General features: G+C 36.6%; 1 protein-coding gene across 1 annotated transcript in view; it reads right to left on the bottom strand.

Annotated features, from left to right (window-relative positions):
• The window catches only part of LRPPRC (leucine rich pentatricopeptide repeat containing), a 106,993-nt gene that overhangs the window by 86,500 nt on the left and 1,255 nt on the right, over positions 1-19,238 (bottom strand). The window contains exons 2-11 of the mRNA XM_021712369.1: positions 18,493-18,615; positions 12,705-12,826; positions 12,556-12,614; positions 11,129-11,215; positions 10,434-10,560; positions 9,946-10,090; positions 9,489-9,634; positions 9,141-9,246; positions 8,952-9,059; positions 719-837 (exon numbers count right to left, since the gene is read on the bottom strand). Of these exons, the coding sequence (XP_021568044.1) occupies positions 719-837; positions 8,952-9,059; positions 9,141-9,246; positions 9,489-9,634; positions 9,946-10,090; positions 10,434-10,560; positions 11,129-11,215; positions 12,556-12,614; positions 12,705-12,826; positions 18,493-18,615 (1,142 nt within the window). The remainder of the gene's footprint in view (positions 1-718; positions 838-8,951; positions 9,060-9,140; positions 9,247-9,488; positions 9,635-9,945; positions 10,091-10,433; positions 10,561-11,128; positions 11,216-12,555; positions 12,615-12,704; positions 12,827-18,492; positions 18,616-19,238) is intronic.

Genomic DNA, 19,238 nt, shown 5'->3' on the forward strand with positions numbered 1-19,238 from the left:
GAGGCGGAAGGATCGCCAGAGACCGGCAGGTAGAGGCTGCGGTGGCCGGGAGCGGCCACTGCACTCTAGTCTGGGCGACAAAGTGAGACTCCAACTCAAAAATAATAATAATAATAATGATAATAATAATAAATGAAAATTGTAGTTGCATTTCAGGGTGAAATGAAGAAATGAATATTGTTTTAATTTCTTCTGATATCAGTATTTTTTTTTTTTTTTTTGAGTTGGAGTCCCACTCTGTCACTCAGACTGGAGTGCAGTGGCCGCTCCCAGCCACTGCAGCCTCGACCCGGGTTCTGGCGATTCTTCCGCCTCAGCCTTCCAAGTAGCTGGAACTACAGGCACGCGCTACCACTCCCGGCTAAATTTTCGATTTATTGTAGAGATGAGGTCTCGCCAAGTTGCCCAGGTGGGTCTCAAACCTGCGGGCTCAGGCAATCCACTCACCTTGGCCTCCCAAAGTGCTGGGATTACAGGCTGAGCCACCGAGCCCAGCCGTATTTTTTTAAAACTTACAAGAAAAATGCTGCTTCGCCTTTCTAAATTTTTCAAGTGGAACCACTATAAATGTTGTATCAATGAACATTTTTACAAAGCTTTAGAAAATTATATTCAGACTTGGTCATTTCCAGTCCTCAGTTGAGTGATTTTTGGTGACTACATTAGGGAGGAAAGATATTCTCTTTAATTATTAAATTACAACAACAGTTTTACTCACCTGCAAGATAGCACGTGCTGACTTTACACTATCGAAGGATGGAAACACATAATTTATATATGTTTCCTGGCTAGGATCTACTCCTAACTCCTGCATCTCTTTGAGAACTTCAATTATACCTGTAAGATACAATTTCGAAGCACAGAGATTAAAAACGTGGAATAAATTAACAACAGATCAGAAAGTTCAATTCAATTACTTTCTGAATCATAATGTAGGAAAATTACTCAGCATTTTGTGTGTCTAAGAGAAGGCAAAAAAGCAACAGAATTGGGAGATATGACGATACACAAAAAAATTAATTCCTCTTTTCTTCCTCTCCCTCTAGTAATTCAGTAGTGAGTGCTAAGAAAAAAACATTTGAAATTATCACTATAAAAACACTTAAAACAATTCAGCAATGTCCTAATATTTCTGGCACCCTCAACTGAAAAGTTTTCTAAAAACAACACTGCTATCATAGAGCAAGGATGGATTCACACAATAAAACTGACCAGAATAAATGCCACAAAGGAAAGGGACTGGAGAAGTAGGCTAGGAGAGGACCTGACAAAGACAAACTACTTACAAAATGTGTTTTTAATACAGCACTTATATCTAAAGATTCCCTAACTGTTACTAACTTTTGACAGCATATTGTGCAAGAATGAAAAATGAAGAGAACATTTGATTCTGATAAATTACCATCTCACTGTATGCAAAATTAACTTAAAAATCTAGTAAGTTGTTTGTCTCATCCCCCACTCACAAAATTATCTCTTAATAACTACTTGAGAAGTATTAAGTCATTTCATGTTTTCAGAGTTGCAGTGAGCTTCAAATAGTATAAACTAATGGTTTGATATTAGATCCAATTAATTCCAGATAACTGTCAAACTACTCAGGTGTCAGGTATCACCTAACTTGACAAAGGCCAGTTTTCCCTTTGGCTTCATTACTTTCACATTATTATTATTATATATTTTTTTGAGTTGGAGTCTCACTCTGTTTTCCAGACTGAAGTGCAGTGGCCACTCCTGGCCACTGCAGCCTCGACCTGCTGGGCTCTGGCGATCTTTCCCCCTCAGCCTTCCAAGTAGCTGGAACTACAGGCGCGCGTTACCACGCCCAGCTACTTTTTTGATTTATTGTAGAGATGAGGTCTCACCAAGTTGCCCAGGTGGGTTTCGAACCCACGGGCTCAGGCAATCCACTCACCTAAGCCTCCCTAGGTGTGGGATTATAGGCTGAGCCACCGAGCCCGGCTTACTTTCACATTATTAAAACTTTCCTGAAAGTCCCTGTGTCTAACCTTTAATAGATCTACAGAAAAATTACATTTCTATAAATTTGCTACATAATGCACACTAGTATAGATAACTGACAATAAATCCCTACTAATTACAGAAAGACACAGGCAATTCTAACTACGTTATGAACATTTGCACATTTCTTTTAAATAGAATATAGATTATGTCAGAAAATGATTAAGTATAATTTTTTTTAATTGAGATTATTAGATGGGCACAGTGGCTCACACCTGTAATCCCAGCACTTTGGGAGGCAAAGGCGAGAGACTGCCTGAGCCCAAGGGTTCGAGACCAGCCTGGGTGACACGGTGAGACCTCGTCTCTACAATAAATCAAAAAATTAGCTGGGCATGGTGGTACATGCCTATGACTCCAGTTACTTGGAAGGCTGAGGTGGAAGGACGGTCCGGGTCCAAAAGGTCAAGGCTGCAGTAGCCTTGAGTGTGCCATTGCACTCCAGCCTGAGCAACAGAGACTCCGACGCAAAACAGGCCAATAGTTAATAAATGGTGGTAAGGTGTTGCTGGGAATGGAAACTAGTACAGCCATTATGAAAAACAGTACGGGGATTCATATGATATTAGATCATACCATCTGACCCAGCAATTCTACTTCTGAGTATATATCCAAAGGAAATAAAATCACTATCTCAAAAAGATATCTGCAGACCTATGTTCATTGCAGTATTATTCACAGCAGCCAAGATGTGGAAATAACATTCCATAGACAGATGACTGGATAAAGAAAATGTGGTGTGTATAAACATGTATGATGGATTATAATTCAGCCATAAAATAGGAGGAAATTCTGTCATATGCAACAGCGTGAATGAAACTGAAGGACATTATGCTAAGTGAAATGATCCAGAAACAGAAGAACAAACATATGACCTCACTTAGATGTGAATGGTGCTCACCACAGTGGGAGTGTGAGATCAGTATGTCAAACAAAGAGATGTTGATCAACAGGCAAAAACTACTTTCAGTTATAAGATGAGTAAGTTCATACAATACACAGTATGGTGACTATAGTTAATAATAACATATTGTATACTTGAAATCTGCTAAGTGTATATCAAATGTTCTCAGGATAAAATAAAAGAAATAGCATGTGGTTACTTAAATTTAGGAGAGCCTGCATATAGAGTTGGCCCACACAGTACACACAAGCATAACACTTAAGTAAAATTTACACCACTCCTTCAATAATTCACAGAGAATCAGTCCTAACAACCTTTACAACTATCATAAAAGATGTCATATCACACTGTGCTCTTCTTTTTTTTTTTTTTTTTTTTTGAGTCAGAGTCTCACTATGATGCCCAGGATGGAGTGCAGTGGCACAACCACCACAGCCTCGATCTGCTGGGCTCAGGTGATCCTTCAGCCTCAGCCTTCCAAGTAGCTGAAACTACAGGCACGTGCCACCACATCCGGCTGATTTTTTTATTTATTGTAGAGATGAGGTCTAGCCAAGTTGCACAGGCTAGTCTCGAACCCATGGCTCAGGCCATCCTCTCACCTTGGTCTCCCAAAGTGCTGGGATTATAGGCATGAGCAACCACTCCTGGCCTTTGCTCTTTGTACGCAAAGACTACTAAGTGCCTGTCAGGAGGACATAGCTAAGTTGCTTTTTAATTACCAGTCACCAACCTGTGTTAATGTTTTCAGTGTCCTTTCTGACCAGTAATGGTCATTTCTATGACCAAGGCTTAAAATAAATAGCTAAGTTTCTGGTGAGATACTCTGGTGAAGTGACAGAGAAACAGGCTTTAGAGTGTAAAGAGACCTGGCTTTCTAATTTGATTCTGGCACTTAAAGGCAGTATCAATGTAAGCAAGTAACTTCGCCTTTCTGAGATGTAATTTCTTAGTGTACACACTAGAAATGGCAATATGACAGGAACTGTACTTTCTAGATGCTTTTCTACACACTGCATTGTTTAAACTTTCTAATGCCATCCCTGGACTCTGCAAGGCAGTAAGTGTCAAGGTACTCAATGAATGGAACAATTTTCTGACCTACTGAGTTCATGCTTATTGAGTGGATGGAAACAAAGTTCCAAGAATTCAAATATTATCAATAGGTATGGAAGAAATTCTTATGGCCTATGCCTAGGGGAAGATTGAAGACATCAGAATAATAGAACTGGAATATTCTGAACAAACAGAATCTCAGTATTACAACTTAGCTTAGATCAATATGTCAAACTCTATATTAACAAGGCTTTCTACTCAGTCTATTGGGAATGAGCGCTTCACTATGTAAATAAAGTCGAAGTGCCTTTAGAAGTCAATCAAGTGAAATAGGCCAGATACAGAAAGACAATAAATACTATATGATCTCACTTATATGTAGAATTTCAAACTCACAGAAGCAGAAAGTAGGATGACAGTTGCCAGGGACTGGAGTGAGGGTGAGCTAGGGAGATGTTGGCCAAAGGGTACAAACTTTCCGTTATAAGATGAATAAATTCTAGTGATCTCAGGTACAGTATGGTGACTACAGTTAACACCGTATTGCTTACCTTCAAATTGATAAGAGAGCAGATTTTAAGTGTCTGCACACATACATACAACTGGTAACTATGGGTAATAATGAACACGTGTTAATTAATTTTTCTAATCAGGACAAAATGATCTATATATCAAATCATCATATTGTTCCTCGGACATATACAGTTTTTGTCCATCAAAAAAGGGAGGAAGGAGTCAATGAATCTTCATCTGAACAAAAGTATAAACTGATTTCTCCAATATCAACAAGCAAAACTTTAATGATGAACTCAAGTCTCCTAATTCTGGCAGGTGCTTGTAACACCAGAAAAATGCTAAAATCTATACTTTTTCCTGGAATCAGAAGGAAGTGGTATCAAGTCCTTGTTCTGTCACCTTATACTAGTTCCTTGTCTATAATATAAGAAAGATAAAAATATAGCTCCCTACTTACCCCTTAGATGGGTCATTAAAATTTTTTAAAAATATTTGTGTGAAACCCTAAAACTACTAAGTAAATGTTAACAGTAGAAATGATTTAACTTTTTAGTTGTACCAAACTAACATTAATCAGTAATTCTTTAAAGTTTCTCAGATGATAGATTTTCTAATATTTGAAAACAGGCCAACAAATTGATTGCAAATAGAAGATTTTTCTTGCTGTACAAAACATTTCACCACGTCTTCTATGCCTTAAATATGATTCATTCTCCTAACTCTTCATTTTTCCAATAATGTTCACTGGGGCAGGAGTGCATTCTGCTCATTTAGATCATCTGTGGTGCTAGCATTTTCAACATACAAAACTTTCTAACTGAAATGAAAGCGGGATTAAGAAAACCTAGGATGGCCGAGAGTAGTGGCTTATGCCTGTAATCCCAGCACTTTGGGAGGTTGAGGCAAGAGGAGTGCCTGAGCCCAAGGGTTAAAGACCAGCTTGGGCAACTTGGTGAGACCTTGTCTCCACAATAAATCAAAAAATTAGCTGTGCATGGTGGTTTGCACCTGTGCACGGCTACTTGGAAGGTTGAGGCAGAAGGATCCCCTGAGCTCAGCGGGCTGAAGCTGTGGCGACCGTGAGCGTGCCAATGTACTCCAGCCTGGGTAACAGAGTGAGACCCTGACTCAAAAAAAAAAAAAAGAAAGAAAACCTGGGATCACACCTGCTCAGATAAGTTCAATCACACAAAGATGTTCTCTTCAATAATTAAAGTCAGATGGGAGGAGGAACACACTTATTGATAAGTAGGAAAAAGGTGATTGATCTACCTATATAAGTTCTCATAAAAAATACAATTCACGATTGTTTGTTTGTTTTTGAGTTGGGGTCTCACTCTGTCATCTAGGTTGCAATACGGTACCACAATCATGGCTCACTGCAGCCTCGACCTCCTGGGCTCAAATGATTCTCTCACCTCAGCCACCCAAGTAACTGGGACTACAGGCACACGCCACAATGCCTGGCTAATTTTTTATAGAGACAAGATCCCGTTATGTTACCCAGGCTGGTCTCAAACACCTGGGATCAAGTGATCCTCCTACCTCAGCTTCCCAAAGCGCTGGGATTACAGTAATGTGCCACTATGCACATTTCTTTTTAAAACAAAAAAGATTTAAATAATCTTGTATTAGCTTATATATAAATGAATTCCAAATCTCTGTGAACTTAGAAACATCTAAACCACCATTAAAGAATCTAGTAAAAAATATTTCAATGTCGCCATAAGAAAATTTATAAAACTAGAGAAAGTCTTGTTTTTAAAAGTTTTATGAGAATTAAAATAATTCAAACTATTGGGAAAGATATATGATTTACTGAGCAACTTACACCATCTATGACTGCTTCACTCCACATCACTGTACTTTATCCAGGGCACTCACTTTACGAGGAGGCCATTTCTTACTCTTTGAAAAGTTTTTATTTAACCATTTTACTCAACTGGGTGCAGGCTTTCAAATCGATTCTTACATATTTTACCCCTTGCACATTCCAATTGCTATGTTTTCTCAATATACCAAGGCATGCAGATCCCGATTCACTCCAGGTTACTTCCTCTCAGTCAGGCCAACTGGCTAGACATGTATTATTTTAAGTGGTGATTTTCCACTTGAGCCACAGAGAAATATAAGATAAGCCCTGAGGAAGTCATATAAAAATCTTTCTTAGAGGTTAGTGATGGCTATACATGCAGCTAAAAAAAATTCAACAAATTTGATTATCCTATTGTAGAAAACTCTTTAGGTCAATTTTAACTGACCTCCAAGTATCTTTCTTTGAATTCATGAAGTTTTATCCATTCTTTATAAAACACTCCCGAACAAGCTCCATTATTATAGCCATTATTTTCTTCTGTTATTTCTACCATTTTATATATGATCTTCACTGTACAAAGAACATGTCCACTGCACTAATAAGAATGTTACTTTCTCATCTTTCGCTAAAGACACTTTAGAGAATACATATAGCCATTTCTCTGCTACATAAAATAAGATGGCAGAATACACACTTTACTATTTTTCAGGATTTCTGCAAAGAAAACTTTTTTTTTTTTTTTTTTTTGAGTTGGAGTCTCACTCTGTCACCCAGACTGGAGTGCAGTGGCCGCTCCCCGCCACTGCAGCCTCGACCTACTGGGCTCTGGCAATCCTTCCAACCTCAGTCTTCCAAGTAGCTGGAACTACAGGCGCGAGCTACCACGCCCGGCTAGGGAAAACAGTTTTTTAAAACTGTGAAACAACTAACAATCTCTTGCACTATAAAGTCACATTTCTTGAGAAAGCATAAGCTTTTGTATTTTTCCAGATAAAACCTTCACTGCTTAAAAATTTGGCATCTCTTTGCAATGTCCTTCATGAAAAAACTGGCAACTAATTTTTAAGCAATAGCTAAGAATTTTATTAAATAGATACAGTATAGTATTTCCAAAAGTCTAACACGGAAATGGTATGGCATAAAAAAAAATTTGATCGAGGGCCAGAAACCCTCTATTCTAAACCTAGCATGGGTGCTAACTAGATGTGGAATCTAAGGTCAGTCACTCAATCTCTTTGCAGTTCTCAGTTCCTTCATGAATGCAATGTGAGCTTTCAACAAGGCACTTTTAAAATCTAAATTCTAAGATTCTGAGAAAAGACAGATTCAAGAGAAAGCCAATTTTCTACTAGTTCAACTACCATAACTATAGAAAGAAATTATCTAACTCTTTTATGTTTACTGAGTAGTTGAGTAGTAAGAATGTAGTAACCAATTCAACTTGACATGGCTGAAGAAAGCAAATTAACCCAATGAACAAATATCTCAAGAGGCACCTCAAGTACGTTCACACTTGGGTTAAGGTGGACGGTACTAACATGCCCAATGAGTTGAATGTAATGATGTAAACTTTCTGTGGTTCAAAAACCTGGGTTATAGGTTACGTTTTGGAGCTTTCAGAACTGGAGGACATATAAAGAGTTAATCAACTAGCATATTGTTTTCACAAAGATTTTGCTAAAAAGGATTTAGAGACTTTTATTGCTAGAAACAATTAGGGAATACTTGTTTCACTATTTCCTTTAAACCAGAAGACGACTATATATTTAAAATAAAATTGCAATATGAAAGTCTGCTAAAAGCACTTTTTTTGTTGTTTGTGCATTTTGTTTGTCACCCAATGTCACACTAACAACTCTGCATCTCATTCCAAAGCACATTATACTGCGAGATAAAATGAAAAAGACCATTTTTTGTTTCCCCAAGGGGAAAGTACTTCTGTTAAAAGCATCTTTTTATGAGACTATTCTTTCTGAATTACCAATAATGCAAACCAAAGAATTAGATACTGTACTCTAAAATTTAATATTTGTTCAATTCTTATTCATATCCTATAGATATCCCATGTGTACAAGGGAAAAGTATGCTAAATGCTTAAACGTACTTAAGAACCTGCAAGATTGTCCTTCAATCAGCAGGCTGTCAGGTCATGAGCACTCATTTTGCAATAAAAGTTTTCCTGCCTTTCCTATTATAACTAAGCTCAGTTAAAAAGAAATAGATTGGTCCACAAAGAAAATGGCCACACTTCTTGTTTTCATGAGCTGATTACACAACTTTATCTTTCTTAAGGCTAAATAAATGAATTTGAAACACTATATGTAAAATCAAGAATTGAGTCCTTTTAAGAACTTGAAAAAATAATAAACTGCTTAAAACTATACTCAAGTTTGAATATCAAGATCAGAGATGAACTAAGAAATGAAATTAATAAAATGAAGATGAATAAAATTCACCACATTTTGGTTTATAAAAGGCTCACATAGTACTTTACTATGATTTAAAACAATTCCATCTTCTCAGAAGATCTAATACTCAGGAATACGTATGCTTTCCCTAAGAATTCAGTTAGGTGTGTGCAAAACTGTTACACTGACTTTGTGAACCATTACAAAGAGGCAAAAGGCAAAACCTCACCTTGAACATTTTTCTCCTTCTGATATCCAACTAGCAGTGGCCAGAAATAGTGAGTTCGGACAGGAAAACCTTCTTCCTTCACAGCCTTCATCAGAGCTTTTGCCAAATCTGCAAAAGATACCAAAAAGTATCACAAAGCTACCTCAACAAAACTTACGTCTGTTGGTCTTAACTATAAGGATATGGTACCTGTTTTATTGGTTAGTAAAGCACAATGGAGGGTGAACTGCATAGGAGATGAGTGCATCTGGGCTTCCTTCAACTTCTTACAGTAGGCTGTCAGCTTCTCCACAGGCTATGGGGAAAAAAATCACCACACTGGCGAAATTGGCAAATATCCCACCATTTGACCTGCTGCAAATATTCTACCAATTTTGAGATGAAAAATTTAAGCCTCTCATCCTTTCTATCCAAAAATCTTGCAATACAAAAACAAGGTTATAACATTTACAACTAGTCTTATAAATTTTCTTATATTTTAAAGAATATACTACACTGCCAATCACACTGCTTACAAAGTAAAAATGGACAGAATACCACATTCATATTCACGCAGTGTTGTAAAAAGAAACTGCCAAAGTCAGCCTGACCATCTTCCCTTGATACAGGACATGCCAGTAAAATTTGCAATGCTGTATCTTCCAATTTTTCAGTGACCAAAAGCAAAATGAGGTTCATTGCATCTGGGAGAAAAACAAAGACATCTTTTGTTACTAAACTGAACAAGAGTTTTACACATTGCAAAAATACTACAACAAGATAAGAAGTGCAAATACCAAAAGGGTATATCTGCCTAAATAACAACACAACACTTTCCAATCAAAATAACCCCATGTGGTCATTCACTCACATGTCTTTTAGCTTATTAAGCTGACTTTAAGAGTTCTATGCTTACCTATCACAATCTTTACTGTTAGAGAATGTACTTTCCATCATACAAGCATAATAATTCAGATTTTGATAAAAATCATGTAAATAAATTTTTAAAACCTACCTGGAATATATCTTCTTTCAGATGAAATTTTCTCCAAAATTTCTGACACATACTGAGGATAACCAGCTTTACTGAAGCTAAAAATAATTTGCAATAAATCACGGTCCAAAACGTAAAGCTCAGATTTCTCCACCTTCTCCAGTGTCTGCAATCAATTCCAGAAATTAGAAGAACAAGTTAGAAATAATGTTTTTAAATTTAAGTATTAAAGCAAAATAAATGAAAATATCAAGATTCAAAAAATTAGGAAAAAATACCATCTAAAGGCTTAGGACTTCTTTTATAAAACAGGAAACACTCTACTTCAAAAATAATTTATTTATCAGCACCAAGGTATCAAACTATAATAAAAATTCTTAAATAATACGCTCTACAAGAAAACATCTTTACAAACAGGTATAAACTACACTTTTCTGCTTCACACAAAACATTAACAAATTTTTACAAATGATTTTAAGGCATGTTTATTTACATGGCATAAGTCACACCTGCTTAACACGGTCAATGTCACCTTTCTCGGCATAGGCATTCAATAATGCTAGGTATGTGTCTGGACCAGGGTCAATTCCAGCCTCTTTCATTACAGGGAGAATATTTTCTGCATTCTCCATATCACTGTAAGTTAATTTAAAGAAAATAGATTACTACTTTTTTGTCAAATGTAAAATAACTATCAAACTAAAATATGTTACCTATGCTCAAAATAAAAAATGTTAAGTATCATTCTGAATTATATTAGAAAATACCAAATATATATGAAAATGTTTCTGAAATAATAAAGACTATAACATCTGATCCCCTCAAAAAAGCAAATTCTACAATAATTACAGGTATTAAATAATGTACCATCTTACATTAAGTATATTATGATCCAGATTAAACTTTTAAAAACAGCATTTAGTAAAATATTCTTAACACATAAAAAATATTGTCCAGAGCAGTTAATAAACTACAAATTTAGTTGCTTCAGATCAAGCCCAATTTTTTAGATTACATAATTTCAAATAAAAGTTTTATGAAACAAATTTAAGAACAAATTATAAAAATATTAACATGTCCTACCTACCTCATACACTACAAGTTTTTTTGAAGGGGTAGACAAACATATGTTAGGAATTTCCTACAACAATTTTTCTAAATTTCAAGCTTCACTTAAGAACCAAAACCTGAGGTTGCTCATTACCCAGCTCTTGCATGCCCTGTGACAAGGGCACTAAACACAGCCTCTGTGATTGGAAGATCCTTAGTCTTCATAAATTCAAGAATCTTGCTGCAAAAGAGAAATGAAGATACTCACTGGAGTATTTATCAGAAACATGTTTTAAACCATGTATAGCATTAGGTCTTGAGTTATTTTTGGTTTTAAGATATAATAGTGATACATGCTTGTTTTAGAAACTAAAATGTGAACACTGATCCCCTTCCCACAAAATCCCACCCCCTGATATACCTGTAGTCATAAAGTACTCTTGTTAAAAATACTAGAAAATTTTTTAAATATCTGATTGTCCTACACACTACTAATTAAACTTATTTTTTATTTTTATTTTTTTGAGTTGGAGTCTTACTCTGTCGCCCAGACTGGAGTGCAGCGGCCGCTCCCGGCCACCGCAGCCTAGACCTGCTGGGCTCCGGCGATCCTTCCGCCTCAGCCTTCCAAATAGCTGGAACTACAGGCGCGCGCTACCACACCCAGCTAATTTTTTTTTTTTTTTTTATTGTAGAGATGAGGTCTCGCCAAGTTGCCCAGGCAGATCTCGAACCCACAGGCTCAGACAATCCACTCACCTCAGCCTCCCAAAGGTACGGGATTACAGGCTGAGGCACCAAGCCTGGCTAAACTTTTTATTTTTTTGAGTCAGGGCTTCACTCTGTCACCTATGCTTAAGAGCAGTGGCACCATCATGGCTCACCAAAGTCACAACCTCCTGGGTTCAAGAGATCCATCTGCCCCCTCCCAAGTAGCTGGGACTACAGAAGCATGCCACCATGCCCAGCTAATTTTTTGAATTTTTTGTAGAGACAAGGTCTTGCTTTGTTGCCCAGGCTGGTCTCTAACTCCTGGGCTAAAGCAATTCTCTCGCCTTAGCCTCCCAAGGTGCTGGGATTGCAAGCATGAGACACCACGTCCAGCCTCATTAACTTTTTAAATGAAATTATACATTTCAATTTATTCTCTTATTTCTCAAACCTTTCATCCAAAAATAGATATAAATTTTATATAAGCAGAAAAATGTCAAAATTTATTTTATATGAATCAGTGAGATAGAGACTATTCCCAGTTTTATAAATGAACAGTTTAAAGAGCTAAGAACATTTCTCTTAGGAAATACTAAAATAAAAAGTAAAGCCAGCTTTATATCACAATAATTTTAAACCTCTGCTATAATAAATCAAATTTTAAAAATTAAAACAGCAATTTTTACTTGTCTTTAGTTTCTTACACAATAATTTTACACTTTCTTAAGTCATATACCAAATTTGCTAAATTAAAATATTTCTAAAAAATTTTCTCTAATTATGAGGAAACTTTAAAGAGGAGTGAATGCATCAAGGTTCACAAAATTTACCAATGTGTTTGCTTAAATATATATTCATACAGATCCATACCTGGCACCTTCAATATCTCCCACATTACAAAAAGCAGCAATCAGTCTCTGGTATGTCACCTGCCAATGAAATGGGCTGGTTAATGTTTTTTTTCTGGGTAAAGATAAAAAAGTAGATGTGATCAATAAATATTCACAATAACTACCCACTCGATTTGGTTGAATGTTTGCTTCCTCCATTTTTGCCAGGAAATCAGTTGGCGAGAATTTATGTTCATTTTGAAGATAGACTTTAAGTAAAGCATTGTAGTGACTCACATCATACACACTACCTACAAACAAAGTTTACATCACATTTTTAGAAAAGCATTTAATATCTTATCCTTTATCACATCTGAAATTGTGTACACCTAAATTTAAGAAACAAAAGAGTAAAAGTATCACTTTAGTATTTCATCCATCTTAACACTTAGACCTATCTACATAGATATTGTCAGAACAGAGCAAGCTAAGCATATAAGACAGTAATTACTGAATTACTGTACAAGTAACTGCCTACTCAGACATAAAGGACTCTTACTTATAGAGCATAATATTCTCTTCCTGTTAGAAAATGCTGACAACATCCCTACATTTAAGTGACTGACAGATATTTCTATAAGAAGCAGTCTTTGGCCGGGCTCGGTGGCTCAGCCTGCAATCCTGTGCTTTGGGAGGCCAAAGCGAGTGAATTGCCTGAGCCCATGGGGCAACTTGGCAAGACCTCGTCTCTAAAAAAAATCAAAAAAATTAGCCGGGCATGGTAGTGCGTGCCTGTAGTTCAAACTACTTGGAAGGCTTAGGCAGAAGGATTACCGGAGTCCAGCAGGTTGAGGCTGTGGTGGCCGGGAGCGTGCCACTGCACTCCAATCTGGGCGACAGAGTGAGATTCCAACTCAGAAAAAAAAAAAAGAAGCAGTCTTCACCACATTACAGATACACTTGGGTGAAAGATTGTGACTGTACTTCTTTTACACAGGTAAGACTATGTTGGCAATTCCGCTTATGTACTAACCAAGCCATTCAGAGCCCACGTCTGAGGAACCCATTTCATTTTCAGTTGCTGAACATGCTTCCTCATCTGCTTTCAGTAGCTACCTGGGTTTCAAAGCCTTTGTTGCCTTTATATCCACACTGCCTATGGGCCACATCAATCAAGGTTACCACTAGGACTTATCTACTCACTCACAAAATCATTGTTATATCAAAAGGCAGCATTAAAATGTTTCACCAAATTTTCTTTAATCAAATTTCGTATCTTTATTTAACTGCTGTAACCACACAGGGCCTACAGTCAGTATCTAGCATCAGATTATGAGACTCTAGGCATCAGAGACCAGTTTTATTACATGAGTATGAATTTTTGTCTTCACAGACATGTTTTTCAAGTATGTTTCAAGCACTACACTACATGTTCTACAGAGAGACTCAACTAATCTTCACAAGAGCTTAGAGGCAGGTACTCCTTAGAGGCAGGCACCTCCACCTTACAGATGAGAAAAACTGACTACTCCACTTGTCTAAGTCCACATAACTTTTAAGCGACCAGAGATTTGAACCTAGGTGGGGTATAGGCCTTGAGAGCCAAATCTCTAAACCACTATAAAACTTTACACAGGGCCTTACAGAGAGTCATGAACACGTCAATATCTGCAACATTATTATGCAATGAGGATACCACAGAACGTCTGAAATTTTATTTTAAAAAAGCACTCAAACTGAACTCTGTAGTAATGGTTAGCCATAGCTCCCAGGTTGAAGAAAATTATATTCTATAATCTTACAAAGGGATTCACTCTGGCTTGTTGGAGAAGGTGAGGAAACTGCTCAAACTCTGAAAAGAAACATCTCTTTAGGCTTTTCAGACAGATTTTTGTCCAAATCGGTGTTCAACACAACTGGTATAAGGCATAGCACTATTGATACCAAAAATGCTTCTGGGAACTTCAGCAAAGTTTTTATCCCTACAATGGTCATTTCGTGAAAAACAAATAATTTTTAATAAAAATTGCATCTTGGATGTTAATAATTAAGAAGGTCTAGAACTACCCAAATTTTATTTTACTTTATTTTATTTTTTGAGTTGGAGTCTCACTCTGTCACCCAGACTGGAGTGCAGTAGCCGCTCCCGGCCACCGCAGCCTGGACCTGCTGGGCTCCGGCGATCCTTCCACCTCAACCTTCCAAGCAGCTGGAACTACAGGCATGCGCTACCATGCCCGGCTAATTTTTTAATTTTATTGTAGAGATGAGGTCTCGCCAAGTTTCCCGGGTGGGTCTCGAACCCGCGGGCTCAGGCAATCCACTCACCTCAGCCTCCCAAAGCGTGGGATTACAGGCTGAGCCACCGAGCCCGGCAATCACGAGTTTTGTAATGCACTGCGCCTAGGTGTCTTAGCACATGGCTCTATACCGTAATCCTAGCTCATGGCTCTGGCCCTTCTGCCTTACTTTTAATGTTTTGATATTATGTTCTTGTTCCATCTCTTAGTGTAATGATTTTATAAATTATCACCCACTGGCATTTATCTTTCACTTATTTTGTTCAAGCTTGAAGGAATGTTCTAAACTCTTTTATTTGTAAAGGCCAGGTGTCTTGCCTGTGGAAGAAGATCAGAGCTTACTCTCCACTGGTATCATCTAGATAATCATTCTCTCCTCCATGTATCACCTTGTGTGACCCCACAGTGAAATTCAACTGCCACTTTGCTGTCATCTCACAAAGCTTTAAAAATTATTTCTACAGCTACGTTAGTTTGGCATTTTACAGTTCAAGAAAAACATGTTGTCATCTGAAAACTTTTAGATGACACTATATAGTGCCTCTTAACAAAATTATCTATAAATATATTAAATATAGACCCAACAATATCATTACTTAAAAATGTCTGCAGTTTTTTGCAGAGTAGTCTTTAACTCTACCTTTGTCACTAAAGCAAAGTTATATTAACCAAAGTTTTTCTCAATCCTAAATAAATGATTTTAATGGCCTTTTATAATAAGTAGTTTTCTAAAAAATTATATCCATTCTTTTCCAAAATGTGCTTATTCTCTTAGAGAATTTTCTTAACATTAGACTTGACTGGCTGTCCCCAAGAAATAGAAATTGGTAGCTGAGAAAGAGTGGTTAAAGTCTCCATTTAAACTCTAGTAAGTCTTTTGAATTTTGTACCATGTTAATATATTTACTATTTATTAATAAAGTACAATTTTAATTTTTTAAACAATTAAGTTAAAATTTCCTGTTTTCTACAAATTCAACTAATACAGGTTGAGCATCTCAAATTCAAAAATATGAAGTCCATAATTCTCCAAAATCTGAAGCTTTTTAAGCATCAACATTACATTCAAAGGAGATGCTCACTGAATGATTTTGGGTTTTCATATATGGTTTGCTCAACTAGGTAAAGGTAAATACTCCAAAATCTGAAGAAAAATCTTAAATACAGAACACTTCTAGCTCCAAGCATTTTGGATACTCAACTGGTATTACTTTAGTACCCAACATGTATAAAACACTGACAAGCTGATGAGGAAGCTGTAAATATGAATAAGATATAATCATCAAAATGAAGATTCATGAAAGGATGACACATAAACTCCATGAGTGGAATGTAGTTTACCTTGATGGAGGATTATCTTTCAAAAAGACAAGCACAACTCAAGACAATCCATGGTAATGGTAACCACAGGGAGAATGTGGAAAGGAGTCTCTAATTTGGACTAGAGATAAAACTCTAAAATGGAAGGATTTAAATCGTGGCTTGAAAATGGACTGACTTGAGAGTGAGAAACAAAGTATTTGGAAAAGATTAAGAATTTGAATAAGGCAGCCCCCTCAGGTCCCCTCCCACGGTGGGAACCTTTCTGTCTTCTCAATAAATCTTGCTTTCGAAAAAACCCAAAGAATTTGAATAAAAATAGTTACGGAGACATATATTATCACAGGATGGCCAAAGAAGTAATTCTTTTTGTAGGAACTTAAAATATGGCAACACTGACATGAGAGTCTACCATTTCCAGTGTTTCCTCCAGAATTTCCTCCTGATAGCTAGCTCAGTTCCAGTCTCAACAGTTCATTCTGTAACTTTGAACATGTTACCTAAGCTAAAAGATTTCTCACAGCTTTATAAGTCTATGAACAACAATCAAACTAGCAATTTCCCTGTCCTCTGGCAATATTAATTCAACAGGTTTCAATGCCATTATATCGAGAATCATGAAAACAGGAAAATAAAAAAGTTATGAATACCACTTTCATAAAGGAAACAGTATAGAGGAAATACCTATATATGAATAATTATTATATCATAGACAGTAATACACCATCAATATTTCTATAGAGGTATTAACACCTGTGTAAGGCCTCTTTTCTATTTTAGAATATAATCTTTTTTGCATATCTTTGTCTCAGCTCAGCATGTGTTTAATTACTTAATTTACCGACATTCAGAAATTTCTGCTTTTAAACTTATAAAATCTTTTACTATCCTGAAATCCAACATTTATCTATATTTTTAAAAACTTTTAAAAAATGAATTTGTTATCAAAATAAATTCTAGGGGAATTTAAAACTGTGAAGAATCTGCCTTTATCCTACAGTTTTTTTCATCTAGGCCCTATACATTTTTTTGAAGAACAGTCCTAAATATTTTATATATTTGTTGCTAAACTTAATTAGATCCTATTATACATTTTGTTTTATAACTACAAAAATTATGAATTCTTAAACATTTAATATGTCTAGCTAATTACAAGCTGATTTTTCTGGGATTTTACAGATAACAATTGCCATTACCTAAAAATAATAATTCCTAATATTATTTCACATCTTATTTCATTGCATTATACACAATTATCGTTGGTTTTAGATTTTAACATGTTATGGAAGCATTCTCAGTGAAGATTTTTTTTTTATTTTTTTTTTTGAGTTGGAGTCTCACTGTCGCCCAGACTGGAGTGCAGTGGCCGCTCCTGGCCACCGCAGCCTCGACCTGCTGGGCTCCATTGATCCTTCCGCTTCAGCCTTCCAAGTAGCTGGAACTACAGGTGCACACTACCACGCCCAGCTAATTTTTTTTTTTCTTTATTGTAGAGATGAGGTCTCGCCTGCCCAGGTGGATCTCGAACCCGCGGGCTCAGGCAATCCACTCACCTCAGCCTCCCAAAGGCCCGGGGTTACAGTCTGAGCCACCAAGCCCAACTAGTGAAGATTTTTAAAAATCAGGAATGAACATTAAATTTTACCAAATGATCTTTTATCAAGTTATTTTTTGAATGTGTACTATGATCATATAATTCAAAACTTATAAAGTAGAAAAAGGTAGAGTAAAAACTGTATCCAGTGTTTACCATCTTTCCAGAAACAATTTAATATTGTACGCACATGCACACATATAAACACTTTTCTTCAAAAAGGTAGGGTACTCTACACAATGTTGTACATCTTAATTTTTATTTATATTTTGGAGAATAACCTCCATCAGTATATGAAAAACTTCCTCCTTTTTTTAATAGTTGCATAATATTCTACGTTACTGGTACACCATAATTTATTTATCTAATCTCCAAGTGAGGGGCATTTCAGTTGGTTCCAATTCCTTGCTATTACAAACAAGCTGTACTAAAGAATATACTTTTGCATACGATTATATCTATCTAAATTCTAATACATGGAACTACTTGATCAAAATGGTACATGTATTTATACCTTTGATAGGCCAAATGCCTTTCTATTTTGTTCACTTTTAACTTACCATACTTGTAATACTTGTTATGAAAAATTATTTTTAATGCCCCTAGATGTCACTATAACTCACCAAATAAACCATATTACCAAAAAATTATGAATCAAGTAGCCCTTCTATAAAACTGAATAATAGGATCTGTGTGGAGAAACACCATTTTACAAAAAGAAAAATATCTACACCTTTTATACACATCACATATTTAATTATACCCAATTTCTGAAGCTTGTCCCATATCCTATGAGCAAATTCTGTTCTCTCTGTGAGCTTTAGTTCAGGCAAGAGAGAACCACAGCTGCGAAGCAGGAGCAAGGCTTGATTACCACCTGGAATACCTATGGAAAAAAGTTAACAGGTAACATTTAATATAGTACCAACATCATATAGATAAGCACCAAAATTTAAGCTGAAGTCTACAAATATTCAAAAATCATCTGGCTCACCAAAGATAATACTGAGAAGATTGATAAATAAGAAAAATCCTATCCTAATATACAATGTTACTAAAAGTTACAAGTTAAATTTTTTTTTTTTTTCTAGTTGGAGTCTCACTCCCTCACCCCAGCTGGAATACAGTGGCAGCCACGCTCACGGCCACCCCAGTGTCGACCTTCTTCTGGGCTCCAGCCTCAGCCTTCGAGTAGCCCAGAACTATAGACGCAAGCTACCACACCCGGCTATTTTTATTTTATTTTATTGTAGAGACAGTCTCACAAGTTGCCCAGGCTGGTCTCGAACCAGCAGGCTCAGGCAATCCACTCAACTCGGCCTCCCGAAGTAATGGGATTACAGGCTGAGCCACTGAGCCCGGCCACAAGTTAAATTTTTAATATTAGTCTGCTTTCTTAAGAAATCTATGAGCCAGGCTCGGTGGCTCAGCCTATAATCCCACGCCTTTGGGAGGCTGAGGTGAGTGGATGGCCTGAGCCTGCAGCTTCGAGACCCGCCTGGGCAACGA

Source organism: Carlito syrichta, unplaced genomic scaffold (assembly GCF_000164805.1).
Source record: "Carlito syrichta isolate Samal-C Ts95f unplaced genomic scaffold, Tarsius_syrichta-2.0.1 Scaffold303213, whole genome shotgun sequence".
Lineage (NCBI taxonomy): Eukaryota > Metazoa > Chordata > Mammalia > Primates > Tarsiidae > Carlito > Carlito syrichta.